The sequence below is a fragment of the Muscardinus avellanarius genome, assembly GCF_963383645.1.
Source record: "Muscardinus avellanarius genome assembly, chromosome: 9".
Lineage (NCBI taxonomy): Eukaryota > Metazoa > Chordata > Mammalia > Rodentia > Gliridae > Muscardinus > Muscardinus avellanarius.
Genome location: NC_137795.1, coordinates 96915000 through 96934096, shown reverse-complemented (window position 1 = coordinate 96934096; position 19097 = coordinate 96915000). Strand labels below are relative to the sequence as shown.

Here is a 19097-nt window from a genome sequence, read left to right as displayed (position 1 = left end):
AGTGACATTCAGAGGCAAACCAATTAGAATCACTCCAGACTTCCCAAACCAAGTTATGAGAGCCAGAAGGGCTTGGAGTAATATATTCCCAATTCTGAAAGAAAACAACTTCCAGCCAAAAATTTCCTACCCAGCAAAACTTTCTATCAAATTAGATGGAGAAATAAGAAGCTTCCATGACAAACAGAAACTGAAGGAATTTATGTCTTCAAAACCAGCGCTAGAGAAAATACTCAAAGAGATTAACTACAAAGAAGAAATAGGTAACACACACCAGAACCAGAGAAACAAGATTTTCCATCCAACAGACAACTAAGATTGGTTATCTGTGGAGATTCATTATTTATGTTAGTCTTTTACCTATCCCTAAAGGGTATTGTTTGCCTTTATTGTTGTTAATTTTTAGGATTTCTAGTTGGAATATTAATATACCTTCAGATATAGCAATTGGAAATATTTTATCCCATTCTATTAGTAACTGTTAACTCTGTTTACATTGTCTTTGGATATACAATATGTTTTTTATTTTGTAGGGAGTTTGTATACGCTTCTGTTGCCTGTGCCATTGAAATCATAACCAAGAAATCACTGCCAATTTCAATGTTGTGAGGTTTAATGACCCAGATTTTCTCCTAAAAGTTTATAGTCTTAAGATTTATATTTAGGTATTTTATCTATTTTGAGTTAATATTTGTATATGGGATTAGGTAAGGGTCCAATTTTATTCTTTTCCATGTAATTATTATTTTTTAACAATATTTAGTTAAAAGATTAATATTTCCACCACCAAATGTTCGTGGAAACCTTGTCAAAAATAACTTGACAATATAGGGAAGAATTTAGCTCTAGGCTTTTATTTAACTCCAATGGTTTATATATCTGCCTTTAGAATAGTACTACACTGTTTCAATTATTGTAGCTTTATATGGTTGGAAATCAGAAAATATGTATCTTCTAGCTTTGTTCTTTTTCAAGATTGTTTTGGGTACCTAGAGTCCATATTCCATATTAGGATAGATTTTTTTCTGAAAAATAAATATATAAATATATGATAGTTTCACCTAAAAAATAGAAAAAAATATTCTCTGGTAAGAAAGAAAGCAAAAAGAAATATTGAAATGTCATCTTTAAGTCATCAAAAGCTTGGTATCAGACAAATGAAACTGTTATGTGAGATTACCATTTTTAATTTTAGATAAATTGCCATAATACTAGATGTCAACTACTAAGCCAAGCATGGGAGGGAGGGATAGGGAGAGAATGGGGTGGGGATTGGGTGGCGGCTGACTGGGAAAAGTGTGCAAGTATGTCTACAAAAGTATGTATCCTACTATGATGTATGAATACAGTGCACCAATAAAAAAAGAACACACAAAAAAAACAAAGTACATATATCACTTTGCAAGTCAAACAAATACCCTGGCACAACATAAACCTAATCTTAACTCAGACAGAACAATAGAATCATTAGTTCTGAGAGGGTCTTATTTACCTAGACTCCATGACTCCAAACCTTGTTGACTCTGGGTGAAGGACAGTCAGAAGTGCACTTTGAGTAAGGGTGAGACAAGATAAGGTTAAAAACCTTAATGGCTCTACACACACCATGTTCGCCATTTCCAAATTCTTTATTTCTTCCTGTCAATCCAAGTATCCATACAGTATCGTTTTCTTAGAATTTGAAGGAATTTTTCTAGCTTTGCTTATATTGAAGGCCTGCTGGGAAAAATACTTCCAAAGAATTTTTTTTTAAATGGGCTTTATTTGGCCCTTATTTTTTTGGCTCACATTTTCATGGAGATAGAACTGAATTGGTGAGTGTGTCCATTATTTTGCTTGGTTTAGTGCTTTATTTGCATTGCTTTATTTTCTTCTATCTTCCATATTTCATGACGAAAAGCCAGCTATCATTTGTATCATTACCCTTTTCCCCAGATATAATGTGTCTTTTTTCTCTATTTTTTATATTTCCCTTTTGTCTTTAGTTGTAAGAAAGCTCTTAACGGTTGAATCACTTGTCTATTGCCGCGATAAACAAATGATCACACACATCTATGCTCTTTAAAAGAGCATAGATTTACTATTCTTCATTATGGGGTTCAAAAGTCTAAAAACAGGTTTCTAGAGCTGTATTATATCTAGACATGCCACAGAAGCATCCACTTTTTGGTCTTTTTTTTTCAGCTTCAAGAGGTTGTCTGCATTCTTTGGCTTGGTGTCTCATGTTACTTGGACCTGTATTTATTTATTTATTTATTTATTTATTTATGTATGTATTTATTTATTTATTTATTTATTTATTTATTTATTTATTTATTTATTACAGTGCTAAGGATTAAACTCAGGGGAATTTTACCTCAACCTACACTCCTGACCTTCCTTCCTTTCTTTCTTTCTTTCTTTCTTTCTTTCTTTCTTTCTTTCTTTCTTTCTTTCTTTCTTTCTTTTTTTTTGTGGTACTAGGGTTTCTGGAAACCTTTCTACCTCCGGGCTACATTCCCAGACCCACTTTATATTTTTTTATTTGGAATATTTGGAAACAGGGTCTCTTAAGCCAGTGAGGCTGGCTTCAAACCTGCGCGATCCTCCTGTCTCCGCCTCCCAAACACGGGGAATACAAGCGTGCAGCACCACACCAGTCACTCCTGACCTTTCTTAAGTTTTATTTTGAATCATGGTCTCACTAAGTTAGTGCAGGCCTCAGTAAGTTACTCAGGCTGCCCTCCAACCTGGGATCCTCCTGTCTCAGCCGTCCAAGTACTATGATTACAGGCTACACCTCTGCACCTGGTTGATCAGTTGTTTTTCTCACATTATCTTCTCTGACTGACTCGCTCTTCCCTTTGTTATTGCACTAGGCCTTCTTGGATAACCCAGGATAATATCTCTATCTCCACCTCCTTGTTTTACTCACAGGAGAAAAGGTCTTTTGCTGTTCAAAGTTTCCATGTTTTCTGGAAATGAGAATGTGAGCATCTTTCTGGTAATCATGGTGGCCACTATCTTGCTTTTGCTTAAACACATTTTGGACATTTTATTTATTTATTTATTTTTTGTTGGTACTGGGGTTCCTAGAAACCCTTCTACCTCCGGGCTACACTCCCAGACCTATTTTTATACTTTTATTTGGAAACAGGGTCTCTTCAGCCAGCGTGGCTGGCTTCAAACCTGTGTGATCCTCCTGTCTCTGCCTCCCAAGTGCGGGGATTGCAAACATGCGCCACCACGCCCGGCTGGACATTTTTATCTCTGTATTTCCTGATCTATTGTTCTTTTCCTTTCTTTTTCTTCGAGTGTTCAATTACATGTTATTTTTAGATATAATATTATGGTCTCTCAGACCATGGAATAAAACAAAACATTTCTGTGTCTGTTTTTGAGATCAGTCATTTCTATCGATCTGTTTCCATCACCAGTGACCCTTTTTCCTGCCATGTCCAATTTGCTCTTAAGTCCATCCTGTGATAATTTCATCTGTTTCTTCATTATGGATCAAATTTTCTTCTTCTCATGCCTAGTCCTATTGATTATATGCTAAGGGCATGATTCATTGAGTGCAGTCTAAATTAGGTTTTATTGTTGCCTCGCATATATGGGTTTAACATAACGTTTTATTCAGCTTTCCACTTTTTGCTTTTGCAAGATAAAAAAAAACAAGTCCAATAAAAGGAACAAATACTATTAATAAATTGAATAGGACTTGTTTTTTCCTAGATTTATAGAAATTTATTTGCTCCAAATGCTAAAGGATATATGGTTGATACTGTGATTATTCTAACTCGTTCAGGATATTTTAGATTTTTGCAGAAGGGATTGTGTATTTAACTAGCTTTAAAGCATAGAAATGAGTTTTTTCCCCAGATTGCACCATTGAATACAAGGATAATGTCCCACTAATGAATATGAAACTGAACGGGTCCCTCTTATAAACTTTCTTTCTTTGACCCTATAATGAACTCATATTGTTGGTTGGTAGAATATCTCTCCATCTAACAAAAATGAAAAGATATGTATGCAATTAATTCCTGTGAGAAAGGACTGTTTTATAAGCCTTCACTTTTTCATAAAAAAATGTTTTTGACCCATAGTATGTGTTCAGGAATTGCTTGAACTTTCTATAGTGATTAGAAGGAAGGTTTCTTAAAGTCTCTTCCTTTTTTCCCCCTCTACTTCATGTAGACAATGGCTAGACATTAACCCTATGACATTATAGTCAAGGTAAGAAAGATTATTCTAGATAGGATGAGGTTGTATATGAAAACATGAAATTATAGAATTGTAAGTACAACATAAAACGGTAGTGATGAAACAGACCACAGTAGCATATCCAAATCACTGTGCACACGAGGAATCTGAATCTGTGAAATTATTTTGCCACAAATATTTATATGTACCACAATTAGGTAATTAATTATACTGCCATGATAGTATTTAGCCTACCTGAAGTGTGTTAGCAGTGGAGCTTTAAAAGACACCAGTATTCAGATTTTGATTCTTTTTTTAAATAGAGCTTTATAGGTTCATCATAATCTCTCATCATGATGCAGTTCAGATTGAGAGGGACATACATGCATGTAGGACTTGGTCAACTTCTCCCCACTCCCTCTCCTTCCTCAGGACTTAATATTGATATTGGCATTGATAATTTTACATATGTAAATAATGTCAATAGAAGTATTTTCTCCATTAACTTTTTTTCACGACACACTCCCCTAGCTTCCCTCCACTGCTACACTGGGGTTTCTCCTTTATTTAAGTTCTTGTATCACTATTACTCCCTAGCTTCCACATATTTAACATAATCTCCAGTTCTATCCATTTACCTGCAAATGTCATAATTTGTTCTTTTTTACTGCTGAATATAATTTCATTGTGTTGTGTATTCCGTAATTTTGTAATCCATTCATCTGTTGATGGATACCTAGATTGAGTCCATGATTTCAGATCTTAATTCCTGATAAGATAAAAAAAGGAACAAAACTTAAGGATTATAGCTTCATTGGCAATAAAACAGCTAAAAAACACTCTTGTCTAGTAGGACAGTATGAATTAGCTGATATTGGTGCCACTGCAAATTACATGTGTCAAATTTCTCATCTTGATAACAAGCACGGTATATCAGAGAGGATTAATAAAAAATCCATATGCATTCTTCTTCTGGCATTCTCTGTGACTATTAGTTCTTTTGTTTTGGGGTTGGATGGGCTCATTTTTTTCTTGCTATTTTTCTTTTTTATTTTTTCAGATTTCTTAAGTTTATATCTTTTTTGGGTTTTTTGACTCTCTCATTCTGTAGAATTTCTGTATCTAATCACTCTCTTTATGAAATATCCTGTTTAATTATATTTTTTAAATGTGTTTAGTCAGCTAATTGCCCATTTTCAATTGGAGTATTTGTTTTAGTGTTAAGTTTTTTTAAGTTTTTTGTATATTCTAGATATTATTCCTCTACCAGATGAGTAGCTAACAAAGATTTTCCCCATTCTGTACATGCACACTCTCTCTTTAGGTGCTTTATTGCTTTATTTCTTTTTCTGACCTTTAAAGTATTTTTTTTCACTTTTATTGGTGTATTGTAATTATACATCATAGTGAGGGTCACTTGGTGCTATATTTTGATTTTTTACTTCTCTGTGAATGATGTGGGTTAGAGTACTAAATTTATTTATTTATTTATTTATTTATTTATTTATTTATTTATTTATTTTTGTGGTAGTGGAGATGGAACTCAGGGGCAGTCTACTTCCAAACTTAACCCTCAGGCTTGTTTTTTATTCTTTATTTTGAAACAGGGTCTCGCTGAGTTACAAAGAGCCTCACTAAGTAGCTGAGGCTGTCTGTAAACCATGATCCTCCTGTCTTAGCCTCCCAAATGATAGCATTACATATTCTATGCCTTCACATATGAGTCTGTTTTATTCTACTTATTACAATTGGCCTTCTTTATTTGTATGCAAGCACCATTATTTTAATTACTATATTTTTTCATTTTTGTGGTACAAGGATGGAACCCAGGGGCATTCAACCTTTGAGCTACACCCCCAGAATTATTTTTTATTCTTTATTTTGAAGCAGGATCCCATTAAGTTGCAGAGGTCCTCACTAAGTAGCTGAGACTGGCTGCAAACACATGATTCTCCTGTCTCAGTTTCCCAAGTACTAAAATTACAAGCATGAACCTCCATGCTCAGCTAATTACTATATCTTTAAAATGTTAAATATTCCAGTATCTAATAAGAGATATATACTACCTATTAATTCTGTTTTATTTTCATACAATTCTCAATTATTTGTGGATTTTAAAAATTATTTTAAAAACAAGTTTCTTAACTGTATTAATCAGTGTTATTCAGAGAAACAGAACCAATAGGCTGTGTATATATTAATCTATGTTTCTGTTTTGAGGGGGGTGCACAAATGGAGATTAGGTAGGTTGGCAGATTAGAGACCCAGGGAAGAGTTGAGGCTTTAGTTGGAAGCAATCATGCTTATAGAATTCTACTTTCTTCTAAAGAGATCAGTTTTTCTTCCTAAAAGTTTCAACATAGTATTGAAGGGCTGACGAAATAAAAAGGCCAAAGAAGTAAAATTTGAGGTAAAACTTGTAAGCTTTCTAAGTATTAAAACTCAGAAGATGAATGGCTGATACCCTATTTAGTTAAAAAGAATTCAGTAGTCATCTATCACTGTAGCAATATCTTAGTAGAAACAAAACAATATAAGGTGTCATTTATGGTATTAAAATTAAATACATGAGCCTTTTATGCAGAAACTTTATTAAAGGCCATGAAATAAAATAGCCATGACATTTGCATGAATAGGACAGTTAAATACTCTACTATGGCTAGTGTTCTCAAATTAACATATAAGTTCAATGTAATTCATGTAAAATATAATAAAAATATTTGGGTGAATCTTGTGATAGGTAAATTTATGTGAAATGAGGAATAATTTTTGACAATTCAGTTTTATTACTATTTTTTGGCATTGGGTACTGAACTCAGGGACATTTTATCTAGAGAAAAACCCCAGATCTATTTTGTTTTATATTTTGAAACAGGGTCTCACTAAGTTGAAGAGGACATCCCTAAGCTGGCTGACCATAAATTTGCAATTCTCCTGTCTCCACCTCTCAAGTACTCAGATTACAAGTGTGCACCATTATGACTGGCTTCAGTTTTGAAAATAATTTTAATCTATTTAAATTTTATATTTGTTAATCCATATTTTACAAGCTATAGTTTTTCCAAAAATATTTTTATCTATGTTTACCAGTTTATTGTCATCATCACCTTCTTGTGATTTCAATATGCTCCTTATACCCTTAGCTATGTCCATTTAAAAATCAAACCAAATAGTTTTTGGTTAGTCTTGTAAGAAATTTGTGTTTCTTGTTAATCTTTAAAAGACAACCAGGTTTTAATATTGCCGATGATCTCCATTTTCTGTTCTGCATGGCATTGGTTTCTGCCTTGGACATTCTGCTCCAGGAATGAGATTGAGAGACGGCTGACCCCGGCTCTCAGGCAACGGCGAGGAAGGAAGTAACTCAGAGAGAGGTTCCTGTTCTTGCCATCTGACAGCAAATAGAATACGTCTTAAGTGTTCTTAAGTGGAGGATAAGGTTTGAAGGGAGAAGGAGAAAAATACTCCAGAGAGGAGTCTAATAAAAAGACAAAATATCAGGCCACAGTGGTGAAGCAAAGGAAAGTTTTCACAAATTTAGGGCAATAAATGACAAAATGTAAGACTGTCATATTTTTTCTCTCAAGTCATACTATTAGAAAGACAATACTTGAAATGTTCACAAGAGTAACACATGCTAAGTTAGTTAACTAAATAATCAGTTCTTAAAAAAACCCAATGTATTATTTTTGGTAAATGATTCCCAATAGGCAATCATGAGGTTCAGTGTGGATCCTAGAACCTGTATTTTATAGGATGGTAAGCCTAGACCAGTCTGGGCAAAGAAAAATAAATATTACTAATAAATATGTTGAAAACTACTTATACATAGATATGTTCCAAAAATGATTTATGAGACTGTTTTGACAACAATGGAATTGTCTTTCCTCTGGAAAGCTAACTGTGGTAGTTCTTCCTGTGCTTAGACAGTGAGTGACCTTTGATCCATTCTGGCATGTCCTGAGGGTTGGCACTGACAGGTACTTCACTCTGCTTATTATGGGATAGGTTGAGAATCCTGAATTTGAGAGTCTCAAATTTGAGATGGTCTCAATTCCAATTCTTTGAGCACCAACAGGATGCCATAAGTACAAAATTCCACTCCTGGTCTCTTGTGGCAAACCATAGTCAAAATGCAGGCCACTAAAAAGAACATATGAGCTGGGCCTGGTGACACATGCTTATAATCCCAGAATTTGGGAGGCAGAGACAGGAGGATTGCGGTTCACAGACAGCCTCAGCTACTAGTTAGTGAGGCCTTTTGCAACTCAGTGAGACCCTGTTTCAAAATAAAGAATAAAAAATAGGACTGGAGGCGTAGCTCAGAGGTAGAATGCTCCTGGGTTCTATCCCCAGTACTGCAAAAAAGGAAAAAGAAATTGCCTTCAGGCCATTGCTTGTAAGGAGTAAAGTTTATTAAACAAATGATTTGGATCCCATCCTGAAGATATCTCATTATGTGTATACAAATACTCTAAAGTTTAAAAAAATCTGAAATCGGAAAAACTTCTGGTTCTAATCATTTGGGATAAGGAACACTCAACCTGGATATACTATTGCTCTCTTTTTGAGGATGAAAAGATGACTTAAAAGTATGCCTCTTCATGCCAAGGAGTTGGAAGATACTTAAGCAATTTTTAGTGCTGTTATTCTCAGAGAAATAAACTCTTAACTGGCAGATTTTACAATTTTATCTGTCACTTGGCCTACTCAAGACTAATTTTTTAAAAAGATAAATGGTATTTCCTCTAGTGGATGAAGGATATGATTTTGTCAGATAAATATTGGGCTGAAAAGTACAAAAAAGGCAAGATAATTATATTGAAAAAGTTTTGGAGATGAGATGGTGGTTCATTTTCATATGTTAACTTAAATGGATACTTTAAGTAAAGCCAGAAAAACTAGCAGTCTCATAGTGAAAGATCAGATGGCAGGCCACAGAATTTTAGTATTGCCTCACTTTTCCCTCTGCTTTCTTGGCCTCTCACTAATTAAATGGCATGTGTGCAAAGAACAAATCCAGTAAAGTGTTCTACACAGTGGAGTGTAACTTCAAAGATTCTCGTTATTTTTCAGATTTTATTCTATTTTTTTCTTTCATTTTTCGTTTGTACTGGAGATTGAACCCAGAGGCATGCTCATACCTCTGAGTTACATCCTCAACTCTTTTTATTTTGAATTAGGTTCTGGCTAAGTCGCTGAGAGTCTCACAAAATTTCTGAGCCTGGCCTCCAATCTGCAATCCTCCGGTTTAAGCCTTACAAGCCCTGGGATTACAGGTTTACACTTCTGTGCCCAGCTTCTTTTTCCTCCTATTTTTCTCCTTCATTTTTTCTTTTCTCTTTGCACTTATAATAAAATTTCTAGCTTTAAAGTCATTCAAAAACTTTATTTTGGCAGTAGTGGGGATGGAATCCAGGGGCATTCTACCTAAAAAATATTTTAAAACATCAGACAGAAAAATATCTGGCAACCAAGTAAATACATGTTTACTTCATTGAAATCTCAGCTAGGAAGGTTTTCTCTCTCTGCTTCCAGAGGAAGGGCATATGGCAACATGCTGATAAGATATATGTTTTTCTTTCTATAGGAGCAAATCTTTTAGATTTTATGCTAGGATTAATGTTTAACTACTTTAAATTCTTACTTCATATAAATTAATTAAAATGACATAGAAATTATACTCATTTGTATATACCTAAGAAAATATATATCCACCAGAACATGTGTACAAAGAAGTGTACATGACTACTAGCCTTGATTTAGAAACAACCAAATGTTTACCTGCAGAAGAAGAATGAATAAATGAATTTGCTATATATCAATCAAACATGATAAACAAAAGATATCAGAGCATGAATATATATTTTGCATGGTTTCTTTTAAATAAAGTTCAAGTTCAGGTAAAATGATCTCTAACGACAGAAGCTACTGATGGTCACTGCTGGTTGGTGGGAGGACAATAATAAATTGGAAGGAAGAATATGGAAACCTCATAGTTGTTTTAAGCTTGACCAGGATAAGGGTTCACAAATGTGTATAAAATATTCCTTAAGCTATTTAATAAAATTTGTGTACTCTCCATAATTATACATCAAAATGTGTGATTTTTCATTTATCTCTAAAAGAACACATAATATTGAAAAAAATTTTTAATGAAGTCAGGAAAGTTATACAAATTGGTGGCTTCTAAAACCAGACTTTTAATATTGACTTGAATCTCCATTCTGTAGCCACCATGGTGAATGCAACTCTTGTGATGTTTGATTTTACTCCTCAAAGCTGCCTTACTTTTCAGAATGCTTTTGGGTAACTCGTATTATTTTGCATTTCATTTGCCTAACACAGATTTTGAGGAGGTTTAAGGTGAAAAGGAAAAACCTACTAAAGGTTGAAAATTGGCTGAGGATGGGCTACGCCCTTAAGAATTCGATAATTACAACTTAGAAACTGGCAATAGATGCTTCATTCTTTTTATATTCTTTGTGTTGTACTTCCATTGGCCATTTGATGGGAACAGAGAATACAAAGGAAAACTTATGTATTAAACTAGCGTGACTCAATTTAAATTTAAAATACACAAAATGAAATGGTTATCCATGAGAATTTACAATAAACCTCATCAAAACTTTGATTATTTAGTTGATTTGTAGGAAGGCTTTGCCCAACACTCCCTTAAAATGATGGTTAAGAAACTATACTATGTTCATCAACGGCTCTTTGGTTAGTTAGATACAGTGGACTTGGGGTTTTTAGCTTTAAAGGGTTTTTTTTTTTTTTTTTTGTCTTTTTGGAACCAGGGATCGAACCCAGAGCGCCACACCAGCAAAGCAGGGTTTCTAGATTAAACAAGTCACAGTAACTCCTGGCTCCCTTTCACCTTGTTTCCACAGGCTGCCTTGCAGGTGGGAGGCCACGGAGAAAGGCTGCACCAGTGCCGGGAAGTCATGCTCCTCACTTACAAGTCCATCCCCATGCAGGTGGATGGGGAGCCCTGTAGGTTGGCCCCAGCAATGATTCGAATCTCCTTGAGGAATCAGGCCAACATGGTACAGAAGAGCAAGAGGAGAACCTCCATGCCTTTACTCAATGAGTGAGTATGCTCCTTGCATACCTGGGTTAACACAAAGACCTCGGAGAGCGAATCGCAGAGCATGTGCATGGATCAGGGACCTCACTGTGTTGGGAAGGGAAGAGAAGTCCAGGAAACTCAGTAGTTCCTTGGTGTCTCTTCCAGGAACACATCTATTTTTGTTATGTTTATTATACAACCATGTGACCCTTCTTTTGGGAATTATTACCATAAAAGAGAGAGATGCTCATTCTTCCCTGACTACTTGGGTGTGCATATATAGATCTGTATATATACATGCACACACCGGTAGTAGCAAAGTATCATTAAGAGTGATTCTAGGGTTGTAGAATGGTATGCAGATAAAGAGTTATTTTTGGTTTTTGTTGGGGGGCATGTAGTTAGCCTGATCTTTACTAGGGTCCCTTTATGAGGGTTGGTGTCTCCACTAGCAGAAGGTTGGCCAAGCTGCTGTCCTCTGTTCATTTTGCATTCTTCTCTGCCTGGTAGCGAGTGGCCCCTTTCCTGACATTTCCATTGTGGAGTTCCATGTGCTCCAGGACTTTGGCTTAGCTTTGCCTTTCTGGGCAGTGTGCTATTGTCCTAACTTAAGCTGACCCACTGTTTCTACAACCAAACACCCGCTGTTCCTCCTGAACAGGAGGCAACAGATTTTGGTAAACTGATTTGAGGTAAGACAATAAATGACTAGATGACTTAGAGTGAATATTCATTTTTTAATGTGTCTTTGTCTGATTACCAACTTAATGGTCTATTTAGGATGAGAGAAGTGGATGGGGAAGGAAGGGGACTTGGGAAATCTTTTTGAATGTCATGCCCATATGCCTACGGCCATTTTGGGACTTAGCCTTGAGTCATTTTCTGTCACAGTGAGGGGCCCTCAGAGGCAGTTGTGTTCGTGGCCTGTGATGCATGGTTAGCTATTTGTACTAAACAGCAGCTGGCTTCCTCCTAGTGCCTGAAAAGCAAAGGCATGCCTTGCCTTGTGTTCCTGTAGTCAAGGTGACAACCTAGAGAAGTTCCTAGAATAACCAGTGACAGGTGCCGCAGCTCCTGTTACCTCTCTGTGGTGGCAGATGCCGAGGAGCAGCAGCAGACAGTGTCCTCCAAGTCTTTTAGTTTTTGGCATCTGCTTCTAAGGCTGAGGCTGAGGCTCAAAATCCTCTCCTTCCTTATCTCCCGGAGTCTGGACTTCCTTGGAATGTCGCCCACATCATCTTGCAGAGCTTTGTTGAGTTGAATTTCTTGCTTTGTTTATATTTTGCAGCTAGCAAAACTCCTGATGCTTTTCATCCTTCCTGCCTTTTCCTTCTTCTAGGTTGAATATATAATTATCGAGTTTATACACTCAAGAAGGTGGGGTGTCAGACAGGTCATATGGCTCGCCAGGCTTTCTCTAGAAAGGTTAGAGTCCAACTAAAGAAATCTATAAGCGGGTAAATGAAAAGCCACCTCTCAGGTTGAACCACAACATATATGTTTGGGTCACTTGTAGGTAGTCTCTTAGAAAGGTATCATGAAGCTAAGCATTTTTGTAATACATAAGCAAAGATCTTGCAGTCTCATGCCAAGTGTTTTTGTGTTTAATAGCTTTCTTGGGTATGAAATTGTTTTCAATTGCATAGTGTCAACTCTTCCCCTTGTGTTAAGAAGTAATTTGTATTTGCTCAGTAACCATATTGTTTAGAATTTCACATGTAAAACTAAACACAAATACTTCTGTTTCCCCCCACCCCATGTGTCCTCGTGCCACATATGACGTAGGGTATCATTTTCTGTGCTTAGCCTGGCAGGTTTTTTAAAAAAGTTTGCAAGAACATGAAAAGACCTGGAGAACATTATGTTAAGTGAGATCAGCCAAGCACAGAAAGAGAAGGGACATATGTTTTCTCTAATATGCCCAAACCAGGGAGTATTATGGATACCAGAGGGACTCCAGATAATGGAGGGGAAACCTCAGCAAAGCTAGAATGGAAGGATAGGAGAGGAAGAAGGCTGAGGTTGATTAATGGAGGAGCTACATCCGAATGTGTGCAAGTATGAATATAGCATGGTTAACCTGGACACTTATTTTGGGAAAGGGGAAGGGGAAGCAAGGCGGGGAGAGGGCACCAAACACAGTCTGAACGTGTGCCATTTTTAATATATTCTACATTAAACAAAAAAAGTCTCAACTAAAAAAAAATGAAGTTACTCACTCCCCACCAGAGGGCAGTGACATCTAAGCAGCCCAGGCCTATGAAAGACCTTTGTGAAATGGGAATAAAAACACACTTTTCATTGGGGAAAAAGTGTGTGTGTGTGTTTGTGTGTTTGTGTGTGTGTGTGTATTTATATAAATGGTAAAAATTAATATAGCAAATAATTTAACTAACACAGATGGAAAATTATTATCCATATCCAACACTATATTTAAAGAAAATCTATATAAATAACACAGTTCCAAAAGAAAGCAAAACCCTACTTCACATGTAATACTTGCTCAAAAATCCTTGATTTCATTCACCTTGATCTTCTTTACCCTTTGCGATTGGGTTGTTTCTCTATTTCTCTAGTCATTCTTGCTTTTTAATGTCACTTTTCCTGTTGGTTTTTCAACCACAGTTTTGAGTCTAAATCTAAGGCCAGGCTTGCCTTGAAGACATTTTCTTCAACCCTCTGGTACTCCAGGATTTCCTCTGCCTTCACCATCATTGTATGAAATTAACTGTTCTGTCTAAGGAAGGAAGAGATACTTAAAAGTTATCTCATCACTTCATTTTCTTTCTTTCTTTCTTTCTTTCTTTCTTTCTTTCTTTCTTTCTTTTTCTTCTTCTTCTTCTTCTTCTTCTTCTTCTTCCATTTTTCCTTCTTTTTTCTTTCCCTCTTTATTATTTTTTTTCACAAAGGTTATTTCTTCTGTTTTATTTGCCTCTTTGATTTTTTCTCAGAAGATAAAAAGAACTTGTGTCTAAAATGTCTTTCAAGTTTTAGGTGAAAATTGTGTGTGTGTGTGTGTGTGTGTGTGTGTGTGTGTGTGTGTGTGTTCCCCATAAGGTAAGGCCAGCTGTTCAGTTCATCTTACGCTATCAGGCTCCTTTCACACAGCACAGCAATGAGGAAGTCTTGAGACTTTTATGCTGTGGCTCCCAAACACGTGTTCCTTCTCCTTAAGAATGCTGGAGCTCCTCACGGATCTGACCTTTCTTGGGGAGGTTGTATCTCAGGTCTCTGACATCAGCCTGGGCTTTTATTTAGTTCCTACAAATTGAGAAATCATATCTAACATCTTTGTTGCCATCTTTACCTTAATATCTCATAGCAGCCATGGATTATGTGCTGAAAACTGGGCTCATTAACTCTGTTTTCTTTGATCTTCTTTCTCACTATCCACCTGAGCCTATTCTGCTCGTGTTTGTAAAAATGGAACCATGGCATCGGCAGCCAGAGCCATCGCGGTCACCTCCACTCTTATACATCCAGCAGCCTAGCTACCCCTTCCTTTGAAATCTATAGCCTCTATTCATCACCCACGTCTTTAAGTCTCAAACTATCTATCTTCTCTTTCAGAAAAATAGCCGTAGAACAAAGGCCCTGTCAGTTACCTTTTAGTAACATTTCTGAAATATTCTCATATTTAATTCCCCTCTTTCCTCTGTGGCTGCCCATCACACAACCTGCCTTTTTTTCAATACACCAGTTAAAATGGCCATTTTGAAGATGTGGAGATTGTATCCTCGGCTCACAGACTGTTTGGATGGTCGCCTCCTGCATCCTCCTCCCCTCCCCGGGCTCCACAGTTACCTGCCGTTGCTGGAGCAGCAGCCTGTCTCCTGCATCGGCATGGTCTTGTTTTCAGTTTCTCCTCATCTCCTCCATCAGCCAGCTCTCGCTCATAGGTCAAGACTCCGTTGCAACAGCATTTTCCCTAAGCATCCTCTTCCACCTAGTTGAGCTGTGACCTGTCTCCTCGGTGCTCCTGTGGTGCTCTGACTTGCTCCGTTGCACCATGTATTAATACAGTGGCACCGTGCCTCTACATGTCTCTTCTCTGCTCTGTCGGAGGCCCTAGACTTTTTCTTACAGGATTCCCAATGCTCCTCATAGCTTCAGAGACATGGTTACAGTGCTGAATCAGTGACTCATACATGGATCAGATTTATAATGCTATCTCCATAGTTACGTTTCTCAGACATCATTGCTAAAATAACAGAATTCTAAAATTTCATAAATATAAAAATGAATAGAGCTGGGCGTGGTGATGCGCACCTCTAATCCCAGTCCTTGGGAGGCCGAGACAGGAGAATCTCAGGGTCAAGGCCAAGCCTCCGCACCTTAGCAAATTACTCAGCAACTTAGCAAGATCCCGTTTCAGAATTTAAAAACATAAATAAATAAAAAGGACTGACTGTGTAGCTTGAAAGTAGAATGCCACCGGGGTCAGTCTCCAGTACCAAAATGAGAAGAAAAAATAAAAAACGGGAGGAATATGTTCTGGTCACATTTTCCTGTAAGTAGAAGATACATATTAAATAATTTCATTTTTTTGATGCACGTGTTCCTACAACATCTGGGGAACCACGGGGGCTAGGTGACAGGATTGAGTTGCCTCAGGTCAGGGGGGCAGGTATGGTGCCAGTTTCGGCTCTCCGCCATAGAGGTGGCACCTCCTCTCCCCAGGGTGTCCTGCACCCGAAGCCAGGGCGCCGCTCACCCTCCTGCCGCAGCCTGCCCTCCTGCACTGGCCCGTGCTCCAGTCCCTGGCTTGCCGGAACCAGCCGCTGCCCTGTGTCCTGTTGGCTTAATCGCTACCACCGGCTTCTCTGGATTATTTTCCTGGCTGGCTTGATTTTCCTTTCACTCAGTGTTGTTGACGCGCTTGTTTAATTTCTGTTTAAACTCTGTGTGTCTCTCTCTCTCTCCCCGGCTCGGTCCTTGTCTGTCCACGCTGTTCTGCTGATCTGTCTCCGCTGCTCATTCCCCGCCTGCCTCTAGCATCCATCAGGTGCAAGCTGCGGACCTGCGGCGCGTGTCTGCTCCCCCCGGCTCCTTCGCCATGTGAGTACAGTGCCGTGCGTTTTTACACTTGTCCCTGACTCTTCTGCTCCTCAGGGTTAGGTTATCCGCGGTGTCCTTTGCCTTCACAGGTCTGCGCCTCTGGATAAGGAAGCCTCCTCGCCGTAATTGCTCCCTTGATCTTCCTTTGATTTAAAACGGAGCTATGAAGTTCTTCGTGTTCTCTATGTCTCCGTCCTCTAGGAATTAGCGGTTTAATTTTTTTCTTTAGGTTCATTAGCTGGCCTGGGGTTATATAGTATTCCACACTAAGTATAGGGTTTTTATTGGTGGGGGTGGAATTGACAATACCATTCGACCATTGCATTGTCTAGCGATCGAGGTGGGATTTAAGGAAATATCCATGGCCCTTGATTTGTGGATGGACCCCGAAAGTTATGGGTAGAGTCTTAAGTGCATCAAAGACCCTTATAGTTGTAATAAAAGATCAATGAAACCAGATGCATTGCCTCATGCGTGTAATCCCAGTACTTGGGAGACTGAGACAGGAACATCTCAGGTTTGAGGATAGCCTCAGAAATTTAGTGAGACCTTGTTTCAAAATTTAAAAATAATAATAAAAAATAAGATCTCGGGGATTATCTCAAAGGTAAAATGCCCCTTGGTTCAAACCTCAGTACCAAAAGCAACAACAAAAACAATTAAAATTAAAAAAAATCAATGACACAAAGCTCTCAGTTGGGATAGTAAAATACATTTTTAGATACATGTAGTGATTTGTGTTTAATGTGCTCCAGGGTGTAATTTTTTTATGTTGAAACCAAACAAGCTAAAGTTAATGTTTTTAGAATGTCGCTTCAGGATTTTTTGGTGCTATTTCTTCCGCTTTGTCCCTCTTTTTATTCATTTGATATATACTTATCTAGTGGTTATTATGTTTCAGGTACTGTTGCAGATGTTTGTGTACATGTGTGTACATACTGGATGTATGTGTACTAATATACAGATGTCCACTAATTTACTTTTCCAACAACACTATGCCATATGCAATATCTCTGTTGTCTACACGAGAAATATAATGTACAGAAGGTCAAGTAACTTGCCCAGTGTCATAAAGCTAATAAGTCAGACCCAGATTCAAATTCAGGAAATCTGTGGCTTCAAGATCCCTGCTCCTGACAATTTCTAACCTGCTGCCTCTTATCTGTCAGGATCCTTTGTATATCTCAAGGCCCAGCTGAGTAATTGCTTTTTCAAATAATTCTTCCTTGGTTCTTGCTGTCAGAATTAATTATACCCTCCCTGCAGTTCACTATTGATGAACCTATTATAGTTCTTAAGGTTTAATTTGGTATTAACCACAGTAATGATCTGTGTATATCCCACACCAAACTCGGTCTAGCGGAGGTCATTGGCAGGATCCCTACGGATGTATGTGTTTCCAGTCCTGTTCACAGGTCTTCAAGCGCTTTGAAAACAAACGGTAGTTGGTTGGTTGGATGAATGGATAGAATACAATTAGTACATGGAAAAGTGATTTTTTTGATGTTTAGTTTTAGGATCCTATTTTTTAATCTAACCTTATACTTATTCATTTATTTAAAATATTAGCAGAAAATAATTAGTTTGCATTTGCTCAGTGTCAGATGCTAGCTTACCCTGAAGATCTAGTGGTTAAACCCAGTAAAGTCCTCATTTCTGACGCTTAAAATTATACAGTTATACATTCAAAAATTAATAAGTAAATGGATTTTGAATTCCAATTCTGATGTTATTGCTGGGGTACATTCTACATCCCATGTAGGAAAGTTGACTAAACAAGTTCTCAAAGGGACTTTTAATGATCATTATTTCCAAAATCTCTGACAATAGATTTTAAGGAAGTGAGAATTGTTAAGAAGAGGAATGCACGTGAGAGTCATGTTTCTATCACTAGTTGAGTTTAGCTACGTTTGTATTTTAGTCATGTGTCTTAAGTGGGGCCATTCATTTCCTACTTCAAAAGTATGTGTGGCATGGTATGGTAAATTACTATGTTTGTTTCCAAAGAGTGTCAGGTACTAAACTGTGGCTACTTTAAAGCTTGAATATTGATCAAAAATATATCCTATCAATATATAACCTATATTTAAAACTACATGTTATAGATCTTTGTGTAAATGATAAACCATGAATGAAATAAAATTATATTAAATCCCAGTATTGTTTTGAAAATCAAATAACAGAACTTTATTAAATAAAGCAAGGGATGTGGGGAAAAAAAAGCCCAAATACAACCATGTGTAGTGTGTCTTTTTATATCCCAGCAGTGATCATTTAGCTTTGATATATTCTCAGACTGCTATTTGCTATTTTCAGAAATGATCAAAAAGCATGTTACCATTGCTTCGGTCCTTACAAAAGTCAAGCATGCCAGTATCACGCACTGAGATTGATTTGTTTTGGTTCTCAGATTGGCCATTCTCTGCTCAGAGCAGCTTTTTTTTTTTTTTTTTTTAAATAGACAATCTTTTCTTTCAGAGAAGTATCTCTTTTTGTTGCTCCTGAAGCAAATGTGACTTCTTTGAAGCAGTTTGAAGGCACACTTCTTAATGTAACCCCTTTTCTTTAGCCTTCTGGTGAGCTTCTTAAAGGGAGGGAGAATGCATGGTGGTGACAAGGTAACGAGTGGATTCTTAGGGCTCGCAACATGTTACCGATGTCTGTGTCTCATCAGACTTTCAGCTTCATGCCAAGAATTCTGAAGTTCTTATGCTTTGATCACATATGGCTGCCTATAAATGGAGGGATATGATTCAAAGGTATTTAGTGGCCCCATCCACTA

General features: G+C 37.2%; 1 protein-coding gene across 3 annotated transcripts in view; it reads left to right on the top strand.

Moving 5' to 3' along the window:
- Positions 1-19097, top strand: part of DGKI (diacylglycerol kinase iota) — a gene marked incomplete at both ends in the record, with an annotated part of 483096 nt that overhangs the window by 314655 nt on the left and 149344 nt on the right. For 2 of the 3 annotated variants that reach the window (XM_080700835.1, XM_080700836.1), the window contains one exon: positions 11079-11278. In XM_080700835.1, coding sequence (XP_080556961.1) covers positions 11079-11278 — 200 coding nt within the window. Of the gene's footprint in view, positions 1-11078; positions 11279-16252; positions 16316-19097 lie in introns of all 3 variants that reach the window. The other variant, XM_080700834.1, reaches the window with a different exon arrangement.